Source organism: Geotrypetes seraphini, chromosome 1 (assembly GCF_902459505.1).
Source record: "Geotrypetes seraphini chromosome 1, aGeoSer1.1, whole genome shotgun sequence".
In the NCBI taxonomy this organism is placed as follows: Eukaryota; Metazoa; Chordata; class Amphibia; order Gymnophiona; family Dermophiidae; genus Geotrypetes; species Geotrypetes seraphini.
In genome coordinates, this window is record NC_047084.1 from 130248731 (window position 1) to 130275004 (window position 26274).

At 40.9% G+C, this 26274-nt stretch overlaps 1 protein-coding gene across 9 annotated transcripts in view; it reads right to left on the reverse strand.

Annotated features, from left to right (window-relative positions):
- Positions 1-26274, reverse strand: part of KIAA1109 (KIAA1109 ortholog) — a 908505-nt gene that overhangs the window by 756132 nt on the left and 126099 nt on the right. For all 9 annotated transcript variants that reach the window (XM_033938537.1, XM_033938601.1, XM_033938589.1 and 6 more), the window contains exon 14: positions 24466-24583. In XM_033938537.1, coding sequence (XP_033794428.1) covers positions 24466-24583 — 118 coding nt within the window. The remainder of the gene's footprint in view (positions 1-24465; positions 24584-26274) is intronic.

Genomic DNA, 26274 nt, shown 5'->3' on the forward strand with positions numbered 1-26274 from the left:
AGAACAAAACAAGTGGGACTCATCACAGTCTTTATTAGAATGTTGGAGATATCAAGAAAATTCTTGACACGGTTCATTAATTCTGTCCAACCGAAACGCGGACAGTCTTTCTTGATAGCTCCAACATTCCAATAAAGATTGTGAGAGAATCCTGCTTTTCTACCCATCCCACTTGTTTTGTTCTTGCTGCTCCTCTTTTGAATCCTTAATGTAATCTAAAAGCATACATCCTACCTTATCACATCTTAGAGGACAGACAGCAGATGAATAAATGTGATTCAAAGGGATGCAAAATCAACCTTTATGTACAACTATTCATCAAATTGCTATTTAATATGTTTAGGAATTATTACATTTAAAGTTATTTCCAATAATTCAAGTGGACAAACATGGTAAATACGTCTAAAAATACAACATAATAACCACTACTTATTTGAATTAACCTGATAGCAATGAAATGCTCCAAACAGATGATTACCATACAATTCAACATATAACTAACAACTGGAAGAATTACAAAAACCTAAATTATACATTTTGGTGGAATACAACATGTCACATATTTAAAATGGAAAGAACAATAGCAATACAAAGGGGGACATATACTAAATTCACAAAAATATGGGGGCCATTGGCAAAATACTGTAATGAATAAATAATAGAATATTTCTTCTTCTTTTCTTCTTTTAAGGATTTTTTTTTATGACACACATAAAGGGGGGGTAAGGAAAATAATTTATACATAATATATTATATAAAATGTAATATATGAATGAAAACTAATAGAAGGGTGGGGGGAGGGAAAAGAGATAAAATTGATGTAGAACATATTGTATTAGATATTTAAAATGTTATTGAATATCCATCAATTGTATTCTAATATGTTGTATAATTTTGATAAAATTCTGAAATATTATATTTAAGTAATAAAAGGGTGGGGGGAGGGTGAGGGGGAAAATCAAATTTAGATATATAATGTACTAGATATAAAAGTGATACTATGCAATTATCAATTGTATTTTAAATATTATGTACACTTTATGTAAAATTTGAAAATAAAAAATAATGGGGAAAAAAAAAAGATGATTACCATACAAGGGAGACTTGTGATTAAGGATATTCCCTTTTATGTTCTTTCCTATTCTTATATTGTAGTTCTTCCCCTTATTATCCTATTGTAACAGTTAGTCTCTAGTCGTAAGTCTGTAAATGTTGCTTGTTGTAAAAAACAAAAATTAAACCTATTGGTTATATTTTATTGTTCATCGCCTTGAAACTTTATTTAGGCGATTAATCAAACTTTTAATAAAACTTGAAACTTATTCTGTGTATTCAGAGGACCTTCCACACATGACAGCTTTGCATATTTGTGGTCTGACTTAAATAGGCTAACTGAAAATCCACTTGAAGATATTCATATAGCCCATCACAATTACCTTTAAGCAGTAAATACTGACCTCTGTATGGGTAACAAGAGCAGAGGTGGTCCCTGCAGGAGGTTTATGAAGCTCTGTGTAAAATCTATATGCAGGGGTTTAACCCTTGAAACATATCATAGTGCATTTTTTTTTTTTTTTAATGCGTTACCTTTTCCTAACGGGTCCTCTCAGAAATTTCCTAGCAAATTGTATAACCTTTATTCTCGCTCATCAAACTGTATATTTATATTTTTGCTTTCTTAAAATTTCTGCACTCTGTATTTCCTCTGATCATCTGCATATTGTAACTCGCTAAACGTTCAGCTTCCTTCATTGTAAACCGCCTAGAAGTCGCAAGATTGTGGCGGTATAGAAGAATAAAGTTATTATTATTATTATTCACAAAAGTGGTCACAGACATGAAAAGGAAAACTACAGGTCAGTAAGCCTCACTTCGGTTGTTGGAAAAATAATGGAAGTGTTGCTGAAAGAAACTCTAGAATCTAATGGGTTACAGGATCCGAGGCAACATGGTTTCATTAAAAGTAAATCATGCCAAACAAACTTGATTGACTGGGTGACCATAGAATTGAATCAAAGACATATACTTAGATTTCAGCAAAGCTTTTGACATAGTTCCTCATAGGAAGCTCTTGAGCAAACTTGACGGGCTGAAGTTAGGATCCAAAATCGTGAACAGGCTTAGAAACTGGTTGACGGACAGACGCCAGACAGTGGTGGTTAATGGAATTCGCACAGAGGAAGGAAAGGTGAGTAGTGGAGTCCCTCAGGGTTCAGTGCTGGGGCCGATCCTGTTCAATATATTTGTGAGTGACATTGCTGAAGGGTTAAAAGAAAAGCTTTGCCTTTTTGTGGATGATACTAAGATTTGTAACTGCCAACGTTATCCCACTCCACAAAAAGGGATGCAGGACAGAGACAGCAAACTACAGACCAGTGAGTCTCATGTCTATAGTGAGCAAGCTCATGGAAACTGATCAAACGGAATCTTGACACAATCCTAGACGAGGAGAACCTACGTGATCCCCAACAACACGAATTCACCCAGGGCAGGTCCTGCCAATCTAATCTAATTAGCTTTTTTGAATGGGTTACTAGACAACTGAATGCCAGAGAGTCACTGGACATAGTATATTTGGACTTCAGTAAAGCTTTTGATAGCGTCCCACACCAAAGGTTATTGAATAAGCTGAAATTGATAGGATTAGGGGACACTCTAACTATATGGGTTGGGGATTGGCTGAGCGGTAGACTTCAGAGGGTGGTGGTAAATGGTACCCCATCCAAAACGTCAGACGTGATCAGTGGAGTGCCGCAGGGCTCGGTCTTGGGCCCGATTCTATTCAACTTATTCATAAGAGATATGACCCAAGGACTTAGAGGAAAGGTATCACTGTTCGCCGACGACGCCAAACTGTGCAACATAGTAGGTAAGAGCATTTAGCCTGATAATAGTAGACACCGAAGAGGAAGTGGTAAACATGAAAAAGGATCTGCAGAAGTTAGAGGAATGGTCTAATATCTGGCAACTAGAATCCAATGCAAAGAAATGCAGAGTAATACATTTCGGAATTAATAATCAGAAGGAGCCTTATGTGTGGGAGATGAGAGACTGATATGCATGGATGGGGAGAGGGACATTGGGGTGATAAGTGTCCGAAGATCTAAAGGCAAAGAAACAGTATAACAAGGCCATGGCTGTTGCCAGAAGGATGCTAGGCTGTATAGAGGGAGGCCTAACCAGTAGAAGAAAGAAGGTGTTGATGCTCCTGTACAGGTCATTGGTGAGGCCCCACTTGGAGTACTGTGTTCAGTTTTGGAGACCATATCTAGCAAAGGACATAAGAAGACTTGAAGAGGTCCAAAGAAGGGCGACAAAAATGGTAGGAGGTTTGCGCCAAAAAAAGTATGAGGAGAGACTGGAAGCGAGAAGGATTCTGATGGAGGCGCAAATCGTGCAAGGAGCCACCGCCTGCGGCTTTGAACAGAAAAATGGCTGTAGCAAGGAAGCCAGCCAGAAACTAAACACTCACCGGAGAGAGGCATAGAAGAGAGAAACCTACAACTTGCTTATCTTGCTTGCTTCAGGCCTTCCTCCAAGGACATAGAAAGTAGGTGAGACCCGGCAGTGAGTTATGAATGCTGCTACTGCACAGGGAAGGAAATGCTGCTGCTGCACCCAATTGGGGAGAGAGAGGGAAAGAGGGAGAAAGAAGACAAGGGAGAGGAGAGGAATGAGAGATGCCAAGTCCATGGGAGGGAGGGAAAGGAAAGAAGGAAAGGAGATACCAGACCATGGAGGGGGAGGGAGAGATGCTAGGGCATGGGGGAAGGGAAAGAGACAGATGCCAGACCAAGGGAAAGGAATGAAGGAGGGAGGGAGAGAAAGGAAGGAAAGAAATGTCAGCCCATGAAAATAGGGAGGGAAGGAGAGAGAGTTAGAAAAAGAAGGTAAGACATGGAAAAGTAGATTTTGAGAAGAAAACAGAAAAATGGAAAAATTGAATGTTAAGTTAATGCCAAAGATGGATGCAAGGCAGAAAGTGAAGATGGAGAGAAAAACAGTCAATGGATAAGAAGGCCTTGGAAATATAGTTAAGAGCACAGAAAAATAAAGTTACTAGACAACAAAAGTAGAGAAAATGATTTTATTTTCAATATAGTGATTGAAATGTGTCAGTTTAGAGAAAGGAAAGAGGTTAAACTAACGGTGATGGCCGCAGAAAAAATAGGGTACTTGGAGGGCCGCAGAAAAAATAGTTAATGTCTTATTAAAGAAATAACAATTTTGAATGAGGTAGAACTCTTTATAGTTTATAAATCTTTCCTTTAACAGTTAGATTTTCAGAAAGCTTTTGACAAAGTTACTCATGAGAGGCTCCTGAGAAAATTAAAGAGTCATGGGATAGGTAGCAAAGTTCGGTTGTGGATTAGGAATTGGTTATCAGATAGAAAATATAGGGTAGGGTTAAATGGTCATTTTCTTAATGGAAGAGTAAACAGTGGAGTGCAGCAAGGATCTGTACTGGGACTGGTGCTATTTAACTTATTTATAAATGATCTGGAAATTGGAACGACGAGTGAGGTGATTAAATTTGCAGATGACACTAAACTCTTCAAAGTTGTTAAAACGCATGCGGATTGTGAAAAATTCCAGGAAGACCTTAGGAAATTGGAAGTCTGGGCATCCAAATGGCAGATTAAATTTAATGTGGACAAATGCAAAGTGATGCACATTGGGAAGAATAACCCAAATAACAGTTACTGGATGCTAGGATCCACCTTGGGGATTAGCACCCAAGAAAAAGATCTGGGTGTCATCGTAGACAATATGATTAAACCTTCAGCCCAATGTGCGGTAACGGCCATAAAAGCAAACAGGATGCTAGAAATTATTTTAAAAGGGATGGTTAACAAAACTAAGAATGTTATAATGCCCCTGTATTGCTCCATGGTGCAACCTCTTGTGGAGTACTGTATTCAATTCTGGTCCCCTTAACATAAGAAAGATATAGCGGCACTAGAAAAGGTTCAAAGAAGAGCGACCAAGATGATTACACTACATTAGTTTCTTTTATTCCGCCAACACCTTGTGGTTCTAGGCAGATTACAAAAGGATGAGATTCTGGTCATATCCAGAAGATTACAGGGAAGTTATTGGTTTGAACATTTATAGTCTGGTGATGAAGTGAGGTTTATTGGTTGTGTCAGAAGTTTGTTTTGACATATTTCTTGAATAGCCTGGTTTTTATTTCCCTCCTAAAGGTATTGTAGTTTGGCACTGAGATCAGTAAATTGGAGATGTGGCTATCTAGTTCTGCTGCTTGTGTGGCGAGTAGTCTGTCATTTATTTTTTTACACTGAATTCCTTTGATTGGGGGAGGTAGGTGAAGGGTGTCTGAATTATCCTTAGTCTGGAAAGGTTGTTCTGAGTTAGGGGATATAACTCTTGTATGAGGAAAGACTAAAAAGGTTACATAGTAGATGACGGCAGATAAAGACCCGAATGGTCCATCCAGTCTGCCCAACCTGATTTAATTTAAATTTTATTTTATTTTTTTTCTTAGCTATTTCTGGGCAAGAATCCAAAGCTCTACCCGGTACTGTCGAAATCTCCGTTAAAACCTACTCCAGCCCATCTACACCCTCCCAGCCACTGAAGCCCTCCCCAGCCCATCCCCCACCAAACGGTCATACACAGATAAGTACTGGCCTTAGTTAAATATTTAATATTGTTTTCTGATTCTAGATCCTCTGTGTTCATCCCACGCTTCTTTGAACTCAGTCACAGTTTTACTCTCCACCACCTCTCTCGGGAGCGAATTCCAGGCATCTACCATGCTCTCTGTAAAGTAGAATTTCCTAACATTGCCTTTGAATCTACCACCCCTCAACCTCAAATTATGTCCTCTGGTTTTACCATTTTCCTTTCTCTGGAAAAGATTTTGTTCTATGTTAATACCCTTCAAGTATTTGAACGTCTGAATCATATCTCCCCTGTCCCTCCTTTCCTCTAGGGCAGGGGTGCCCAACACGTCGATCGCGATCGACCAGTAGCTCAGGAAGGCAACGTGAGTCGATCGCAGAGCCCATCCCGGGTTCCGTGATAGACTCGTGTTGCCGTCCCGATCTACCGGGCCTATCAGCCTTCCTCTCCACGACGTCAAAGATGCTGACGCCAGGCATCCACTTTAGGCTGTTTTTGTCATTTGGGGGGGGGGGGGGGAAGGGAGCGTGGCAGCAGCAGCAGCAGCCTGAAAAAGAAATCATCCTGGCCGGGGTCGGTGTCATGCTCCGGAGCTTCTACAGCCTTCCTATCTCCCTCTCCCTTCTACCAGCTTCCGGCCACACCCCCTGCTCCGCGGCTCTCTTCGGCAACTCAGCAGCAGCAATCGACACAAGCTTCTGACGTCGGGGCCTACCCTCTGCGAGTCCCGCTTGTTTCAACTTCCTTTTTCCACAAAGGCGGGACTCGTAGAGGGAAGGCCTCGATGTCGGCAACTTGTCTTGATCACCGCTGCTGACGAGTTGCTTAAGAGAGCTGCGGAGCAGGGGTTGCCAGGTGCAGGTAGAAGGGAGAGGGCCAGATGCAGGACTCGTGGGTGAGGGAGGAGAAGAGAGAGAGAAAGAGAGAGGGGAGGGAAACAAAAGGAAATATTTCATACTGGGCTGCCGGAGTGGAGGGAGGGTGGAAAGATTCTGGCTACAGGGTGCAGTAACAAAGGAAAAGGGGGGAAAGCTGAAAATGGAGATAGTGACACAAAGAAGAGAAAGGGTAAGCAGGACCTACTGAATAAGGATAGAGATACAGAGGGGACATGAAGAGGAGGTGAAATAGAGACATAGAAGTAATGCTGAAAAAGTGTGGGGGGGGAGATAAAGACATTGAAAGGGCAAATGGTGAACATGGGGTAAAGACAAGGACAGAGACAAATGAAGATTCTGAAAAAGTGGTGAGATAGGGATATAGGTGAGATGGACACAAAGAAGGGTGATGCTGGAAAATATGTGGAATGGTAATTCTGACAGACACAGAAGGGAAATGCTGGATCAAGGAGAGATGGGGCTCAGGCTGGATGGAATGAGGAGAAATGTCTTGTTGGCTCAGAACTTCCTCTCCTACGTCAGAATTGACGTCAGGGAGCGGAATGCTGGTCAGTGTGACGCTTCTGCAGGGAAAGCTTGGGACGGTGGTGGCTTGGGGGCTGTTCCCCGATGGCGGTGGCAGCAAACCGAGTGGCTTGGGGAAGGGCATGGAGAAAGAAAGAAAGGGGGCAGACAGAGAGACAGAAAGAAGGGGGAACAGGGAGACAGAAAGAAAAAGTTGGGGGAGAGAATGAGGTCTGGAGGAGAGGAAACATACAGGAGGCTGAAAGAAAGGAAGAAAGATTGGATGCACAGTCAGAAGAAGAAAGTGCAACCAGAGACTCATGAAATCACCAAACAGCAAAGGTAGGAAAAATGATTTTATTTTCAATTTAGTAATCAAAATGTGTCAATTTTGAGAATTTATATCTGCTGTCTATATTTTGCACTATGGCTCCCTTTTATTAAATCGCAATATCGTTTTTTAGCGCAGGGAGCCTATGAGCATTGAGAGCAGCGCGAGGCATTCAGCGTAACTCCCTGTGCTAAAACCTACTATTGTGGTTTAGTAAAAAGGGAGGGGGTGTATTTGTCTATTTTGTTACTGAAGTGACATTGCATAGAGTCATCTGCCGTGACCTCTTTGAAAAAACCCGGAATATGAATAATTAACATTTTCTCTGCCTTTCAGTGTGCTTTGTGTTTTTTTAAAATTTTATTGTTGGTAGATCATTTTGACTTAGTCATTATAAAAGTAGCTCGCAAGCCCATAAAGTGTGGGCACCCCTGCTCTAGGGTATACATATTCAGGGCTTCCAGTCTCTCTTCATATGTCTTCTGGCGCAAGCCTCCTATCATTTTCGTCGCCCTCCTCTGGACCGCTTCAAGTCTTCTTACATCCTTCGCCAGATATGGTCTCCAAAACTGAACACAATACTCCAAGTGGGGCCTTACCAATGACCTGAACAGGGGCATCAACACCTTCTTCCTTCTACTGGCTACACCTCTCTTTATACAGCCCAGCATCCTTCTGGCAGCAGCCACTGCCTTGTCACACTGTTTTTTCACCTTTAGATCTTTGGACACTATCACCCCAAGGTCCCTCTCCCCGTCCGTGCATATCAGCTTCTCTCCTCCCAGCATATACGGTTCCTTCCTATTATTAATCCCCAAATACATTACTCTGCATTTCTTTGCATTGAATTTTAGTTGCCAGGCATTAGACCATTCCTCTAACTTTTGCAGATCCTTTTTCATATTTTCCACTCTCTCTTCGGTGTCTACTCTGTTACAAATCATGGTATCATCTGCAAAAAGGCACACTTTTCCTTCTAACCCTTCAGCAATGTCACTCACAAACATATTGAACAGGATCGGCCTCAGCACCAAACCCTGAGGGACTCCACTACTCACCTTTCCTTCCTCCTAGCGACTTCCATTAACCACCACCCTCTGGCGTCTGTCCGACAGCCAGTTTCTAACCCAGTTCACCACTTTGGGTCCTAACTTCAGCCCTTCAAGTTTGTTCAACAACCTCCTATGAGGAACTGTATCAAAGGCTTTGCTGAAATCTAAGTAAATTACATCTAGCATATGTTCTCGATCTAGCTCTCTGGTCACCCAATCAAAAAATTCAATCAGGTTCGTTTGGCACGATTTACCTTTTGTAAAGCCATGTCACCTTGGATCCTGTAACTCATTAGATTCAAGGAAGTACACTAGCCTTTCTTTCCAACAACTGAAATGAGGTTCACCGGCCTGTAGTTTCCTTCTTCATCCCTGTGACCACCAAGCTCTCAAAAAGCTTTCTGTGCTGCAAGTGTGGAGTTGTTGGCCAGGTCATTTGTTCCCAGATGGATAACCACATCAGTATTAAAATCCTTAGTTTCTTTCTTAATTATAGTCTGTATTTGCCTGGAACTCCTGGTAGTTGAGGATCCTGGAAGACATTTCACTATTTTGGTCTCCTCGCCTTGTGTTCCAAGGTTAATGCCTCTGATGATGGGATCCCCCAATAGTAATAGTTTTCTGTTTTTGGCTTTTTTATTTGTGCTTAGGGTGCGCTTGTTCTCTTGAGTTACCTTCATTGGTTCCAGTCCCACCTTCCTTCTGTTTTCTTGAGTATTGCAGTGCACTAGTGGAGCGAAGGAATTCTGTAGAGGTAATAGGAATTCTGTAGAGGTAATATTAGTGAAGGTGGATGTTTCTGTGTTACATGTCGCAGTCTTTCTGAGCCTACTTTTAGAGCTCTTCAGCTTGGAAAAGAGATGGCTGAGCGGAGATATGATTGAAGTGGAGTGGATAGCATAGCTGGTTTTAAGAAAAGTTTGGACAATTTCCTAGAGGAAAAGTCCATAGTCTGTTATTGAGAAAGACATCGGGGAAGCTACTGCTTGTTCTGGATCGGTAGCATGGAATAATGCTACTCTGGGTTTTGGCCAGGTACTAGGAAGCTGGATTGGCCACCGTGAGAATGGGCTACTGGGCTTGATGGACTATTGGTCTGACCCAGTAAAGTTCTTCTTATGTTCTTATGAAAAGAGTAGACTGGGGGAAATTAGCACAATCGCCTAGAGGCACTTATCAACGTGGAATTGCCTCTACTGCCCCCAGCAGCCGATAGGTCCTACTATCTGGAAGAGATTTGGGACGGCAATCCACCACACTGGCCATGAGGTTTACAAGCCCTTTGCCAAACATCTGTCAGCATCTGTCTCTTGAAGGGTAATCTGCTGAGAGCAGCCTTGGAGGCTGAGTCGCCTGCCCACTGGCCAGAGTATCCAATAAGCAGAATAAGAAAACTTACTAAGGACTCTGATGATGTCATAAAGAGCATCGGCCATGTAATCCACACTCTCCTTGAACATGTGGGGACAGGAGTCCCCAAGCTCTGAGCGAGAAGTCTACAGTCTGGTATGGCAGGCTCGCGCTACAAAGGAGACCGCTGCTGCAGCTTTGATACCCAAAGCCAGCACTTCAAACTGTCTTTTCAGGACTGCATCCACTCTAGGGACCTGTACATCATTTGGCATCACTCCACCTTTGGCTGGATAAACAGCTGCTAGAAGTCAGGAGCCATAGGATAGAACAGAGACATAGCTCTGGATACATTACGAGATCCTTCAGATGTCTTCCATTGGTTCAGTGACCAAGGAGGTAAGATATGGATGAGCAGGAAAAAAGTTCATCTGTAAAGAAAAGAGCAGAGGAGGAAGAGCAGGAGGTTAGGGGCAGGGCGAGAGTAAGCTCCGCCCACCCCCACCGCGTCGGAAGAGTCAGCGTCCGAACTACCCTACAAAAGGGGAGGAGTCAAAGACACACGCGGTGCACAGCATCGGACAGGAGGAGCAGCAAGGATAGCTAAGGGAGAGGAAGAGGAGCAGGAGAAAGCTGTTTAAACACAGTTAAAAGTAAAGAAAAGAGCAGAGGAGGAAGAGCAGGAGGTTAGGGGCAGGGCGAGAGTAAGCTCCGCCCACCCCCACCGCGTCGGAAGAGTCAGCGTCCGAACTACCCTACAAAAGGGGAGGAGTCAAAGACACACGCGGTGCACAGCATCGGACAGGAGGAGCAGCAAGGATAGCTAAGGGAGAGGAAGAGGAGCAGGAGAAAGCTGTTTAAACACAGTTAAAAGTAAAGAAAAGAGCAGAGGAGGAAGAGCAGGAGGTTAGGGGCAGGGCGAGAGTAAGCTCCGCCCAACCCCACCGCGTCGGAAGAGTCAGCGTCCGAACTACCCTACAAAAAGGGAGGAGCTAACGGCGCGCGGCCGTTCGCCTTAGCGAGAGCGCCTTTGCGAAGGGCCTCAAGAAGGGCCAAGTCACTACACCCAGGAGCACAGGGAAGGACTGAAAGGTAAGGAAGCGGCAAGTACAGAAACACAGAAGGTAAGGAAGAAGCAAGCGCAGAAAGAACCAGCACACACAAGAAGCAGTAAAGTAAGGAAGAGCAAAGACAGCACACATAAGAAGGCAGCAAGGCAAGAAGCAGGCACAGAAGAAATAAACACACAAGCAAAAGCAAGGAAAGGTAGAGCGTAGGCAGCGCACACAAGAAGAAGGTAGCAAGGCAAGAAACAGGCACAGAAAGAGCACATAATCTTAACTGTTATCTTAAAAGTAGGAACGACGATGGAAGCAGAGGGAAACCAGAAGATGAGCTTTCCAGTGTTCTGCACAGACTGTCATATGTATGACTACCTCCCCTCGGGGAGACAGTCTTATGTATGCAGTCGGTGTCAGGAGCTGAAAAGCTTGAAGAAAGAAGTCAAGCGACTTGAGGACAAGATACTGGAGCTAGAAGGACTTTACACCACAGAGGACCCTATCAAGGCATTTGAAGACTTCAGGAGTGAGAGACACATTGAGAAGGAAGTCAGGGAGCTCGAGGAATTCATTGAGGAAGCATACAGGAGGAGGGTGGCAGAGAACGAACTCCAGATGAAGGATGAAGTTACACCAATATGGAAGGGGGAGCAAGAAGCAGATGACCTCAAAGAAGACAGCCACGGAGGAATACCACAAGAGGGGGAGAAATTGGCTAGTCGATGCCCAGAAGAGAGAGAGAAGCACACCGAGGACATTGACCTGAGACCGAAGCGAAAACTGAAGAAGGGAAAGTCAGCGATCCTAGTGGGAGACTCGATCCTGAGGCATGTGGACAGCCACATAGCAGGAGGGAGAGAGGATCGACTGGTGACCTGCCTCCCAGGAGCGAGAACCAAGGACATCGTGGACAAAATTGGGATGATCCTGGATGGAGCAGAGACGGAAGAGACCGCAGTAATGATCCACATCGGGACGAATGATGTCAGCAGGAGAGACTACAGAAGAGGCACGCTGATAGAACAGTTCAAGATTCTGGGAAGGAAGCTGAAGATGAGGACCCAGAAGATAGCATTCTCAGAGATCCTACCGGTACCGAGGGCAGATGTGAAAAGGCAGGAGGAACTACAATCAATAAATGCGTGGATGAGGAAATGGTGTGAGGAAGAAGGTTTCCACTTCGTGAGGAACTGGACAACGTTCTGGGGCAAGAACAAGCTCTACAGGAGAGATGGACTGCACCTGAGCACAGCGGGAACAAGACTTCTAGCAAGCAACGTCATGAGAGGAATAGAACAGGCTTTAAACTAAAAGGAAGGGGAAAGCCGACAGTTGACCTAGAGTCGACGATTCGGAAGAAGGTATCCCATGAAGATACTAAGGGGAAAAAAGGCTGGGAAGAAGCAAGGGATAAATTACAGGAGTCGACTAACCCAGAAGAGGAGGTTAGAAAGAGTGCAGCAAAAGAGAAGACACCAAGGATCGAAGCACAGGGAAAGGTAGTGAAGACAAGAAAATGCCAGGACCTAAATTGCATATATACTAATGCAAGGAGCCTAAGCAACAAAATGGGGGAACTAGAGGCTTTGGCCAATGCAGAGGACATAGACATCATTGGAATCTCTGAAACATGGTGGAATGAGGAAAGCAAATGGGATACAGCACTGCCGGGGTACAAGCTCTATCGCCAGGACAGGTCAGGACAGAAAGGAGGTGGAATAGCCCTATACATAAAAGAAAGCATACAATCGACAAGAATGGACACAGTGGAGATGACCAACAAGCTGGAATCGCTATGGATTAAAATACCGGATAGGAAAGGACATGAAATAAAGATGGGCCTATACTATCGTCCACCCGGGCAAACCGGAGATATCGACAGAGAAATGGAAACCGAGATGAAGCGAGAATGCAAAAGTGGTTACACAGTTATTATGGGAGACTTCAACTACCCAGGGATAGACTGGAAACTTGGAAGCTCCAGATGCGCTAGAGAGACAGAATTTCTGGAGGCTACACAAGATTGTTTCATGGAGCAGCTTGTTAGAGAACCGACGAGAGGAAATGCCACTCTGGATCTAATCCTAAATGGGTTAATGGGCCCTGCAAAGGAAGTGGAAGTAGTGGGACCGTTGGGAAACAGCGATCATAATATGATCAAGTTCAAAGTTGAAGTAGGAATACCGAAAGGAAAGAGAACCATAGCAACAACTTTCAACTTCAGGAAAGGAAACTATGAAGCAATGAGGGAAATGGTAAGGAAGAAACTTAGGAACACTTCCAAGAAATGGCAAACGGTAGAACATGCCTGGCTTTTTTTCAGGGACACGGTGAGCGAGGCGCAAAATTTGTACATACCCAGATTCAGAAAGGGGAACAAAAAGAGTCGAACAAAAGACCCGGTATGGCTGACTAAAATAGTGAAGGAAGCGATAGGCAATAAGAAAAATTCATTCAGGAAATGGAAAAAGGACAAAACTGAGGGGAATTGGATGGAGCACAGGAAGTATCAAAAAGAATGTCACCGAGTGGTTCGAAAAGCCAAAAGAGAGTATGAAGAGAAGCTAGCCAGGGAGGCACGAAATTTCAAACCATTCTTCAGATATGTTAAAGGGAAACAGCCAGCTAGGGAGGAGGTGGGACCGCTGGATGATGGAGACAGGAAGGGGGTAGTGAAGGAGGAGAAAGAAGTCGCAGAAAGACTTAACATGTTCTTTTCGTCTGTATTTACGAACGAAGACACAACCAACTTACCGGAACCTGAGCAATTCTTCAATGGAAATGAAGCAGAAAAATTAACATCCATGGAAGTGAGCCTTGAAGATGTGCGCAGGCAGATAGAAAAACTAAAAACTGACAAATCCCCGGGTCCAGACGGAATCCATCCAAGGGTTCTGAAGGAATTAAAGGAGGAGATAGCAGAACTACTGCAGCAAGTTTGCAACCTATCCCTGAAAACAGGTGTGATACCAGAGGATTGGAAGATAGCCAACGTCACGCCCATCTTCAAAAAGGGATCAAGAGGTGACCCGGGAAACTACAGACCTGTGAGTCTGACCTCGGTTCCGGGGAAAATGGCAGAAGCGCTGATAAAAGAAAACATCGATGAACATTTGGAAAGAAATGAACTTCTGATACCAAGCCAACATGGTTTCTGCAGGGGGAGATCGTGCTTAACTAACTTATTGCACTTCTTCGAAGGAATCAACAAACGGACGGATAAAGGAGACCCCATAGACATCGTATACCTAGATTTCCAAAAAGCCTTTGACAAGGTGCCTCATGAGCGTCTACTCCGGAAACTGAAGAACCATGGGGTGGACGGAGATGTGCATAGATGGATCAGAAACTGGTTGGCGGGTAGGAAACAGAGGGTAGGGGTGAAGGGCCACTACTCGGACTGGAAGAGGGTCACAAGTGGTGTTCCGCAGGGCTCGGTGCTCGGGCCACTACTATTTAATATATTCATAAATGATCTAGAAATAGGGATGACGTGTGAGATAATAAAATTTGCAGACGACACCAAACTATTCAGTGGAGCTCGGACTAAAGAGGACTGCGAAGAATTACAAAGGGACCTGAATAAACTAGGGGAATGGGCGACGAGATGGCAGATGAAGTTCAACGTTGAGAAATGTAAAGTACTGCATGTGGGAAGCAGAAACCTGAGGTACAACTATACGATGGGAGGGATGTTATTGAATGAGAGTACCCAGGAAAGGGACTTAGGGGTAATGGTGGACATGACAATGAAGCCGACGGCACAGTGCGCAGCGGCCGCTAAGAGAGCGAATAGAATGCTGGGTATAATCAAGAAGGGTATTACAACCAGGACGAGAGAAGTTATTCTGCCGTTGTATCGGGCGATGGTGCGCCCGCATCTGGAATACTGCGTCCAATATTGGTCGCCGTACCTTAAGAAGGATATGGCGATACTCGAGAGGGTTCAGAGGAGAGCGACACGTCTGATAAAAGGGATGGAAAACCTTCCATATGCTGAGAGATTGGAGAAACTGGGTCTCTTTTCCCTGGAGAAGAGGAGACTTAGAGGGGATATGATAGAGACTTATAAGATCATGAAGGGCATAGAGAGAGTAGAGAGGGACAGATTCTTCACACTTTCAAAAAATAAAAGAACAAGAGGGCATCTGGAAAAGTTGAAAGGGGACAGATTCAAAACAAATGCTAGGAAGTTCTTCTTTACCCAACGTGTGGTGGACACCTGGAATGCGCTTCCAGAGAATGTAATAGGGCAGAGTACGGTACTGGGATTTAAGAAAGGATTGGACGGTTTCCTGCTGGAAAAGAGGATAGAGGGGTATAAATAGAGGATTTCTGCACAGGTCCTGGACCTGTTGGGCCGCCGCGTGAGCGGACTGCTGGGCATGATGGACCTCAGGTCTGACCCAGCAGAGGCATTGCTTATGTTCTTATGTTCTTATGTGCATTAGTGTTGCACATGACGGAGCACTGCAAGGTGGAAGACTGCTGGGCATCGAGCTTTAACATAGACAGGATGTCAGAAATGGCATGGGAAATGGAAGCTAATCTGAAAAGGTGATGCACAGAGGGATCATCACTGTGATTTACTGCCACTCTTGCCCCCTGGCTAGTGGACCCCAAAAGGATCCAACATCGTCCACTGTTACAGAGGAGCCCTGCAAAAATAAAGACATGGAAAGGGACTTCCAATCATCCCAGTCCTGCTCCGAAGGGTCACTGACACTGGGCACACGTGGAACACAGCTGCTCCTTAACTGGCAACTCTGCGCAACCGACACAGGATCCAGGACTGGAATACTCCATCACAGACAGTCACTTGCCAAATGAGCGGTTTTGAGTCAGAGAAAAGAGTTTTAAATGAGATCACTAAAAATCAAAGATGGCCGCTAAAAAAAAAAAAAGCCAAAATGGGCCACTGCAGACAGAAGAAAAAATTTAAAAAACACTATCTTAGGGGGGATTTTTTGAGGGGGACCCAAGTACTAGCCCCAGAAACCACAACTCAAACCTTCAAATCCCCCTGATGTTTCCCAAAGGGAATAATACTCAATGTGACTTCTGGTGCCTGTTTGTCTGAATCAGTCTGGGTGCAGGTAAAGGATTTCTACCTCAGAAATTGCTCATCTCTCTACTGTCAAAGGAATTCTTCTAGCTGGCTGGCCAGACCATGACCACAGACTTCATGCAGAGACAGGATGAGAAATTATTATGGGGGGCGTGGCTTGGACGCGAATTCTGATGGTTGGGTGAAGGAGAAGCTCCGTACAAACAAGCTCATTTTACAGAAATTACTACAAAATATTAATTTTAAAAAAAGAAAATCAGCAAAACAATAACAGAAGATGACATCTAACAAACAAAACAAGTGCGATTCAGGCGCTAGTGGATCCGGTATTGGCAGCAATAAAAGATCGAAACCAGAGCCAAATACTACGCCTTCAAAAGTTCCGTTGCCATCGGATGAAAGCCCCGACGTCATGGAAGAATTGAGACAAATTAAAGAAATAGTATTAGACAGCAACAAGAAACTACAAAAAACAATTGAAGATGCTGCACTTCTTACCAAAAGAGTGGATATAGTTGAAAACAGAATAAATGACCTGGAAGACAATTCAGAACAACTGAATATGGACATGAGACAATCCAAAATAATATGGAAAGAAGTTGAAGAAATTAAAAGAGACCTTGAAGACAGCCGAAATCGAGAAAGAAGAAATAATTTAAGGATCATCGGGATCCCGGAAGGGGTAGAAAAAAATGACCCGATAACATTCCTGGAACAGTTTCTACCTAAAGTGTTACCTTTAAAATTCAAAGCTGCATTAGAGATTGAAAGAGCACACAGAATACCAACACAAAATAAAAACCTTCAATCAAGACCAAGAACTTTAATATTTAAACTTTTGAGACACCAACAAGCAGTAGAAATCTGCCAACTTGCAAAAGAAAACAAAAACCTCAAATGTCAGGATGCAAAAATCCACATTGTCCCTGACTTTGCAAAAGAAACTGCATCACGTAGAAAACAATTTCTGGACATGAGACCCCAACTACGAGCTCTAGGGGCTAGATATGGCCTTCTTTATCCAGCAGTAATGAAAATTACTATTGCCAACAAAACTCAAAACTTTTCAGATCCTACAAAACTTCAAGATTTCCTCGACCAATATGAACAGCCAATGACCTCTTAAACAAGAATTTATTATCGAATATTATATTTGTGTTTATATTTATATTTATATTTAATTTAATAAAACATAAAGATTGAATATAAAATACAAATATAGAGTTTCGATACAGAAATAGAACTTTCAACTCCAACGGAAAAGAATTGGAACTACGATTTGAACTACAAGAACATTCTAAACAACGAGACAAGAGAAGAACAAAAATCTTCAGCACATATTTAAAGATATATAAAAAAAAAACTTACATGTTAGACTCTGAACCAAGAAACGTTCCGATAGTAAGACTGTAAGATTGCGCAGTATTGGGCTTTTATTTACTCACAACCTTACATTAAGAGAGTCGCTGATTGGATATGAAAAGCTAGGGACGTCAAATTTTAAAAAAAACCACCAATCGCTTTGACAAATGTAAGATCAAGAGTAAAACAAATTTAGATTGGATAAAAAAGGTGATTTCCTTTTAATGTAAATACTTCCGGTTACTTTGCGTTTCAAAGCGCACATGACAGGAATCTATGCTGAATGAACCTATATCAGAAGGTTCCAGCATACTGTCCTGTCATACTGCCAGGTGATGAAATTCAAGCGTACTTGGGACAGACACAGAGGGTTGTGGCAATGACAGAGGAAGGAGATAGCTGCAGATTGAGTACTGTCTGAAGTAACAGTAAGCATGAGCAACCTAGGACACGGGATGGGCCAAGAGGTTTGTGAAAACTGAGAAAAGCTTTATTACTTTGCTACGTTTCTTTTGATTAGGCCCCTCCACATCTTTTGCCAGTAAGAAATACTTTTATTCACATGAAATTCTATATACAGCTTCCTTTTAGTAAAGTATAGCACTAATTTATCTCGACTGATACCACCAGATTGTTATTTATTTATTAAACCAACCCCCCTTTTTGCAGGGCCGTGGTGCGTTTTTTGTTTTTTTTTTTGGCGCCGGCCGTGGCGGTAACAGACGCTCATGAACATCAGAGCTGTTATCGCCGCGACTAGCGCTGGAAGCCGCACTGCGGTTTTGTAGAAGGAGGAGTTACTCTTCTGGATATGACAGTTTCCTGTTCTGTTGATTTGATATTCTTAGTGTGCAACTATTGACTATTTGAGAGGAAAAGATTGAAGATAATCTCCTATGTGTTAAGATAAGGAGATATCTGCTCATCCCTTTTGACTGCCTTCAGACCTGTACCTGAGCCTTAGAAATTTGAGTTTTAGGATTTTAGATTCAATTATTCATCTTTTTGAAATATTCTGTATCCAACTGAACTTATAGTTTACATTGTTGACATATGTGATATTTTCCTTGAAGACCAGGGAAGAAAATGTAATTCATACATAATCTTTAAAAATGAAAACATTTCTTGACATCACTTAGAATTTAATGTTAGAAAACATTTACTTTATTTTACAATACAAACCAAAATATAAAAATAGACTCATAAAAATTATACATTGGAAATCTATAACCGAATAAAATAAATTAAAATATCTCTAAAGGGGGAAATATAGTTTAAAAGATAAAATAAATATTAATGGTAGTAAATATAGTTATATATTGAAACAGCTTGTGGGAGTTATGTTCACCTAACCTCAATATGCGTATCCAAGTGTTCATATTAAAATGGGGATGGAAGGGAGGGGAGGGAGGGGGGAAATATAATGGAGGGTGGGGTAAAGAAGAAAATGGGGATATTTTAAAATATTTTAAATACTGGGGAAAAAAATTAAGAAAAACTATTTACTGTATAATTTTAAGGAAAATATATTATAAATGTATAAATGGATCTTAAAATAATATCCTTAAACGTTAATGGTCTAAATCATATGATAAAAAGGAAAAAAGCACTATTATTTTTAAAAAGGCAAAATGCGGATTTATGCTTTATACAAGAGACCCACCTCTCAAATATTGAATCTAGTAAACTACAAGGAGGTTGGGTCAAACATTGTTTTTTCTCACCAGCTACAAGGAAAAAAGCAGGTGTTGCTATTCTGGTAAATAAAAAATGTACTGCTACATTCAAATTAAAGGCAACAGATATTCATGGAAGATGGATAATTGTGGAAATGAATATGGGAAATACTACCATGACGTTGTTTAATATATACGCCCCTAATTCGAAACAAAATGAATTTTTTAAAACTCTTCAACAATTGATTTTGCCACTGGCTACTTCAAATCTAACAGTAGCTGGGGATTTTAATGCTGTTATGGATCCTCTATTGGACAAAAACCCAAGTAGATATATGAAATCAATGGGATTAGATAATTTAATACAAACTTGTGATTTGATAGATATTTGGCGAATACTTCATTTTGATGGACGGGAATTTTCATTCTGTTCTCATGTTCACAATTCTTTTTCAAGAATAGATTATATTTTTATATCAAAACATCTAGCACATCAAGTGACAAAAGCTGCCATTGATCCAATCATTTTATCTGATCATGGTGGGGTATGGATTGAAATTAAGATCACAGATCAAAATACAAATAGACCAATATGGAAGTTTGATAATGCATTGCTTGCTGATCCAATATTTTGTGAAAATTTTCAAATAAAAATGAAAGATTTTTTTCAAGTAAATGATAAAGATGAGATCTCTAGAGAAATATTATGGGATGTATTTAAAGCATCAATAAGAGGACAAATTATTTCTTATTCGGCTTATCTTAATAAACAAAATAGAAAACAATATTCTAACTTAGAAAAAGAAATTAAAAATTTAGAATTAAAACTTATAGGAAAATGGGAATATTCTATACAACAAGAACTGTTAAAACTTAAAGGTAAATACAATGAAATATCATCAAAGATGATAAGGAAAGATTTATTTTCTCAGCAAGCATTGTATTATGGAAACTCAAATAAGTCGGGAAGAATACTGGCAAATTATCTAAAAGTGAAAAAAAAGAAAACAAAAATAATTGCTATAAAAGATGAAAAAGGTGATACACTAACACAAATTGAACCAATCTTAAAACAATTCCTAAAATTCTATAAATCTCTTTATTCTTCCGAGACTTATTTAAATAAAGAAAAGGAAGGTTTAGAATTCTTGAAACTATTAGAGGGTCCAAAAGTTCCTGAACATATAAAACAAAGTTTGGAAGAGCCAATATCACTAAAAGAATTAGGAACAGCTTTGAAATCCCTTAGAGTTGGATCCGCTCCAGGTGGTGATGGTTATACAGTGGAATTTTATAAAACATTTCAAAACTTTTTATTACCCTATTTGTTAAATCTTTTTCAATATCAACTTAATAAAGGTTGTACAAATGGCACTATGGCAGAATCATTAACAATAGTTTTGCCAAAGCCAAATAAAGATCCCACTTTGGTATCAAACTATAGACCAATTTCTTTAATAAATGTAGATGGAAAATTATTAGCAAAAATACTTGCAATAAGATTGGCTAAAGCTCTTCCCCATATTATAAGTATGTCTCAAACAGGATTTGTTGCTCAAAGACATTCATCTCATAACACTAGATTAGCATTCCATATGTTATACAGTGGTGCCTCACACAACGAACTTAATCCGTTCCAGGAGCAAGTTTGTTATGTGAAACGTTCGTTGTGTGAAACGCGTTTTCCCATAAGAATACCTGTAAAACAAAATAATTCGTTCTGCAGCCCTGTTGTCCCATAAGAATACCTGTAAAACAAAATAATTCGTTCTGCAGCCCTACATTTCCCTCCCTCCACCTCACCTCACATGCAGAGCCTGCCAGCCTTCTCCCTCACCCAGCCGCACGATCTCAAAAAGCTGTGCACGCGCAGCTGCTGGAGTTGATCAATGTTCTCTCTCCTGCAACTTCCGGTTTCCGGTTGCGTCAGAGGAGAAGATTGAACAACAGAGCATGCGCGCATGTGCTGCTCTTTGAAAGTGTGTGGCTGGCCGAAAAAGAAAGCCGGAAAACTCGGTTTTTAAGGTAAGGTGGAGGGAGATGATGGAACACTGCATTCAGACAGGAGGGTGCTGCTGTTCCCGGCTCACATTAGAAAGCGGCGAGAGTAGTTCCGCCCCCCCCCCCCCCGGGCCCCTCGGGCGACTTCGTTGTGTGAAACGAAGTTCGTTATAGGGAGCAAGACAAAAAGTTCGTTATGCGCAGCGTTCGCTGTACGAGGCGTCCGTTATGCGAGGCACCACTGTACTTAACAAAGAAAATGAATGAGCCCACTTTTGCTGTTTCTTTAGATGCAGAAAAGGCTTTTGGTAGAATAGAATGGACATTTATGTATCAGACAATGGAATGGTTTGGTATAGGTCCTGGATTCACACAAATGATACAAACATTATATAGCTCCCCTTCTGCTAGATTATACATTAATAATACGTTTTCAGAAAAATTTAATCTACAAAGAGGAGTTAGACAAGGATGTCCTTTGTCTCCTTTACTGTTTGATATAGTTTTAGAACCCTTAATATTAGCAATCCAACAAGTAAAGGAGATACAAGGTATACCTCATTCAGATAAAGAATACAAAATATCAGCTTACGCTGATGATTTATTATTATATTTGAGGAATCCAGAATCTACCATTCCACATTTACCTGAACTGATTGAAAAATTCGGAAAATTTTCAGGATATAAGATAAACTGGAACAAATCAGAAATACTTCCATTAAATATACATTGTACAAAAGGTTTATTTGATTCATTCTCTTTTGCTTGGAAAGAGGATGCTATTAAATATCTTGGAATTTGGATTACAAAAAATTTGGAAGACACAATGAAAATTAATGAAAAAAGTTTATTACAAAAAGTGATAGAGATGTGTGAGCAATGGAACCCTTTACACTTATCTTGGTGGGGAAGAGTACAAACTGTTAAAATGATGATATTACCTGTAGTCTGTTACCAAATGGGAATGATACCAGTTTTCTTCCAAAATTCTTTTTATAAAAAGTTAAATAAGATATTGACAAAATTTATTTGGCTTGGGAAAAATCCCAGAATTGCTTTAGTGTCATTGCAAAGACCAATTGCGGAGGGAGGGGTAAATTTTCCCAACTTTTATAGGTATCATCAAGCCTATATTTTACGTCAAGGTATGTATTGGATCCTCCCAGAGCCCACTGACAATATTCCAGATTGGTTCTGGCTTGAATGGAGACTCATGTTTCCTTTACGTCTTAGTCATGTAGTTAGTATCAAAATGCCAAGGCTATACAAAGAACATAAAATATTCATGGATACATGGAAAACTTTAAGATACATAAGTAATCTAACTCCTATTCCAATTAGTAAATCAACAACTCAAACGATTTGGTTAAACCTCAAGATCAAAATAGGCGGTTTCAAAATAATCTGGAAAAACTGGATGACAGCAGGTATTCGTATTTTAGATGATATAATAAAAAATGGTAAAATGCTGGAGTTTTCACAATTGCAACATAAATTTGATCTTAATAAAACACAATATTTTAGATGGTTGCAATTGAAGCAATCCATTCAGGTAGGGTTCCCTGAATGGAAAAATCTTACTAATTATCACAGTTTGGAATTCTTGTGTTTCCAGATAAATTCAATAGGACATGAAGCCGCACAGTGGTATAAATTAATATCCGGATATATAAATAAAAAACCAAAAAATGGACTTAGAGACATTTGGAGCATTGAGATAAAACATCATATTAATGCATCTCAATGGCCACGACTTTGGTCTTGGAAGATAAAATGTACGGTGTCAGCATCTATGAGACAAACTTGGTTTTTTCTTTTACATAGAGCATTATGGACCCCTACACGTTTACATAGAATTGATAGCTCTAAATCTAATAGATGCTGGCACTGTCATGTTGAAATTGGGACATTAGACCATCTTTTATTCTTTTGTCCATTCATCTTAACATTCTGGAAATCAATCTGGCCCCAAATTAATAGGATGTTAGAAAATCCAGTAGCCTTGACATATGATACTATATTATTTGGAACAACAATGAGAGCAAGAAGTCAAATCTCATCAAGTAATAACAAACTTCTATTTATTTTAACTGGAATAGCAATACAACAAATCACATTCAATTGGAAAAGGCATGACAGGTTAAATTACACTTTCTGGTGGAATTCTGTTTGCCATATATACAAAATGGAACTCACCATAGCAACACAAAAAGGATATATTAATAAGTTTCAAAAAATATGGAGACCATTAACAGAATTTTGTAAAGAACAATAATTTTCCCATGTTTAGAATTTGATTAGAAGGGAAAGGGGGGAACATATTATTGAATAATATACAATATATAAAAATTTAAATGTATAATATAACTAATGGAATTTTGATTGAAAGGGAGGGGGAGGGATGGGATATTATTATTATAATTAAAAAGAAAAATGTAACTTTAAAATTCTGATATATTAATTGCATCTATTTTAAAAAAGTTTTAAAGAATTTATCAATATGTAAGCTTATCAAGTGTGTATATATAAGTTTATATAAAGAATATGTAATTCACTTGTTGTAACATAAGAAAATGAATAAAAAAATTCAAATGAAAAGGATGAGAAATTACGCAGTTGGCTCCCTGATACCCCAAGGGTTCTTAGGGGCCAACCAGCTTTTGCTCAATCCTCTGATAAAATCAGCAGGTGAGCTGCTCCCATGGGGAATGACCCCGAGCTCCTGAAGGGACCCATAGCAGGTACTCTGGGAGCAGAAGCCTCCCACGCAGAACTGTGTCCTTTACCTGACAGAGTATGTCCAAGCAGGATACCTCTGAGCACTGAAGCCACAAAGAATTTCAAAAGTCTGATGGAAAAACACCCGAAAATAACAAAGAAAAGCAGAGCAGAGCAAAAGGGAAAACTGAGGAGGATACTGTTCTCCATTGCAGAAGGGAAGGAGTTCAAAGTTCTTAAAGTGATACCCTTCTGCAGTTCGCGGGAAATGAGAATCAACAGCTCAAGGATAGACTCCTGTGTATCTACAACAGAACTTCAATTCCAGTAACTTTAAAAGTACAAGTTCTTTATATCTGCATAACCTGATCGTCAATGTGGGCCTTATGCCCTTTACTTGAACATCTAAAATCATCCAATATTTAGGGCAAGTACTTTATACATCACAACTCTAATAAAAGCATTTGAATGTAAAATGGGGTGAAAATTGTTTTCTAAAATAAAACAATCCTTCAGCATCTCAAGTTTCTAAGTTTATTAAAATTTTGATAAAACACAAATCAAGATTTAAAAAATTGTATTAAAATAAAGGGAAAGCACAGAACATATAAATACCAACTAAACAATACAACGGAACAATAGGAACGTGGGGAAAACTACAATTTAAAAGTAAAGAAAACATAAAGGATAAACAACAATAGGGAAGCAAGGAATAAAGATTATTAGATAACCTTGGCTATTTCCAAGTCTATTCAGCAGTTATAAGCATCTCAGTATCATTGTGTGCAAGAAATTACCTGTAAAAAAGGTTTTTTGGGCAAAGATGAAGTGGTATGTTGCTTTGTAAACCTCCAGCTCACACTGCCATGTCTGGGGCATGTTCCATATCCGGGGATAGCTGGCATTGATATGAAACTGCAAACAGAAGATTAGAGCATCTACGTCAGCTTACAACACAATGAGAGAACAATGCTGAATGTGATAGACTGTCTATGTAGTGTAGTGCAGAAGTAATTAATAATAATAATTTTATTTTTATATACCGCCAAAGCCATAATAGTTCGAGGCGGTTTACAACAAGAGGCGCTGGACAATCAGCGAAGTAGTTACAATACAAAGTCATCGAAGTAGTTACAATACAAAGTCGAAGAAGTAACAATGCAAAGTCAAGGTACAGGTTGGGAGGAGTGATACACTAGGTTCATAGGTTACCATCGGTTAAACAAATTTGTTTTTATTGATTTTCTAAAACTGAGGTAAGATGAGGAGTGGGTGATGATGTTAGCCAGCCAGTCGTTCCATTTAGCTGCCTGGGAGGCAAGAGTTCTGTCCAGGAATCTTTTGTAGCGGCAGTCCTTTAATGATGGAAAGGAGAACAAATGAATTCTACGTGTGGACCTAATTAAAGCAACGCTCTTGCTGTGCGTGATAGATGGACACACCGATGACTAGATTATTCATCATCTTTCACCAGTTTTCAGTGCATTATGTAGTTACTCCGTCTTCTCTGCTGATAAACATATGGATCCTATTTAGAAAGCTGTCTACTCTGAAGGCCAAATGTGTTTTTCTAATTACTGAATTTGCATAATATTCTCTACTGCAAATTCACAACTGAAGAGGCTGGGAACTACAGGCAGTTTAAATCTGACCTCTGTGGTAAATCACTAGAAACAGTTTTAAAACAGAGAATAGTGAGGTTTCCAGAACCCAATGGATTTGAGGACTTGAGCAGGTCTCAACAGACAAATCTAATTAATTTCCTTGACTGGATAACTAGAAAGTTAGATAGAGGGAGAGTGCTAGATGTGGTATATTTAGATTTTAGCACTGTGAATATTGGCTTGTAACCCATTCTGAGCTACTGGGAGGAGGGGATAGAAATCAAATCAAATTAAATAAATAAATAGACACAGTTTCACATAGATGACTAATAAACTGGGTGCGCTCATTATCAGTCTAACTCAGTGTTTTTCAACCGCTGTTCCGCAGCACACTAGTGTGCCGCGAGATGTTGCCTGGTGTGCCGCAGGGCCGCCGGGCCCGGAGCTGACAGGGGGCCCGAGGCAGGGGCGCCAGTAGCTCGCCAAGGCAAAGTGAGTCGATCACCCAGGACTCACTTTGTCTTGGCGATCTAATCTATCGAGCCGATAAGTCTTCTTCTCCCCGACGTCAATTCTGCAGTCGGAGAGGAAGTTCGGGCCAGCCAATCGCTGCCTGGCTGGGCGGAACTTCCTCTCCGATTGCAGAATTGACGTCAGGGAGAGCATGCGTCGGCGTCGGCTTTGGGGCCTGTTATCCATTGGTGGGTCCTGTTCCCCGATGGCAGCGGCAGTGGCAGTGGCTTGGGGAACGGCAGGGAGAAAGAAAGAAAGGGGGCAGGCAGGGAAACAGAAGGAAAGAAGAGAAACAGAAAAAAAGAAAGAAAGGTCAGGGAGAGAGGAAGAAAAAGTTGGGGGAGGGAATGAGGTGTGGAGGAGAGAAAGCATACAGGCTGATAGAAGGGAAGAAAGATTGGATGCACAATCAGAAGAAGAAAGTGCAACCAGAAATCACCAGACAAGGTAGGAAAAATTATTTTATTTTAAATTTAGCAAAGTGGAGGC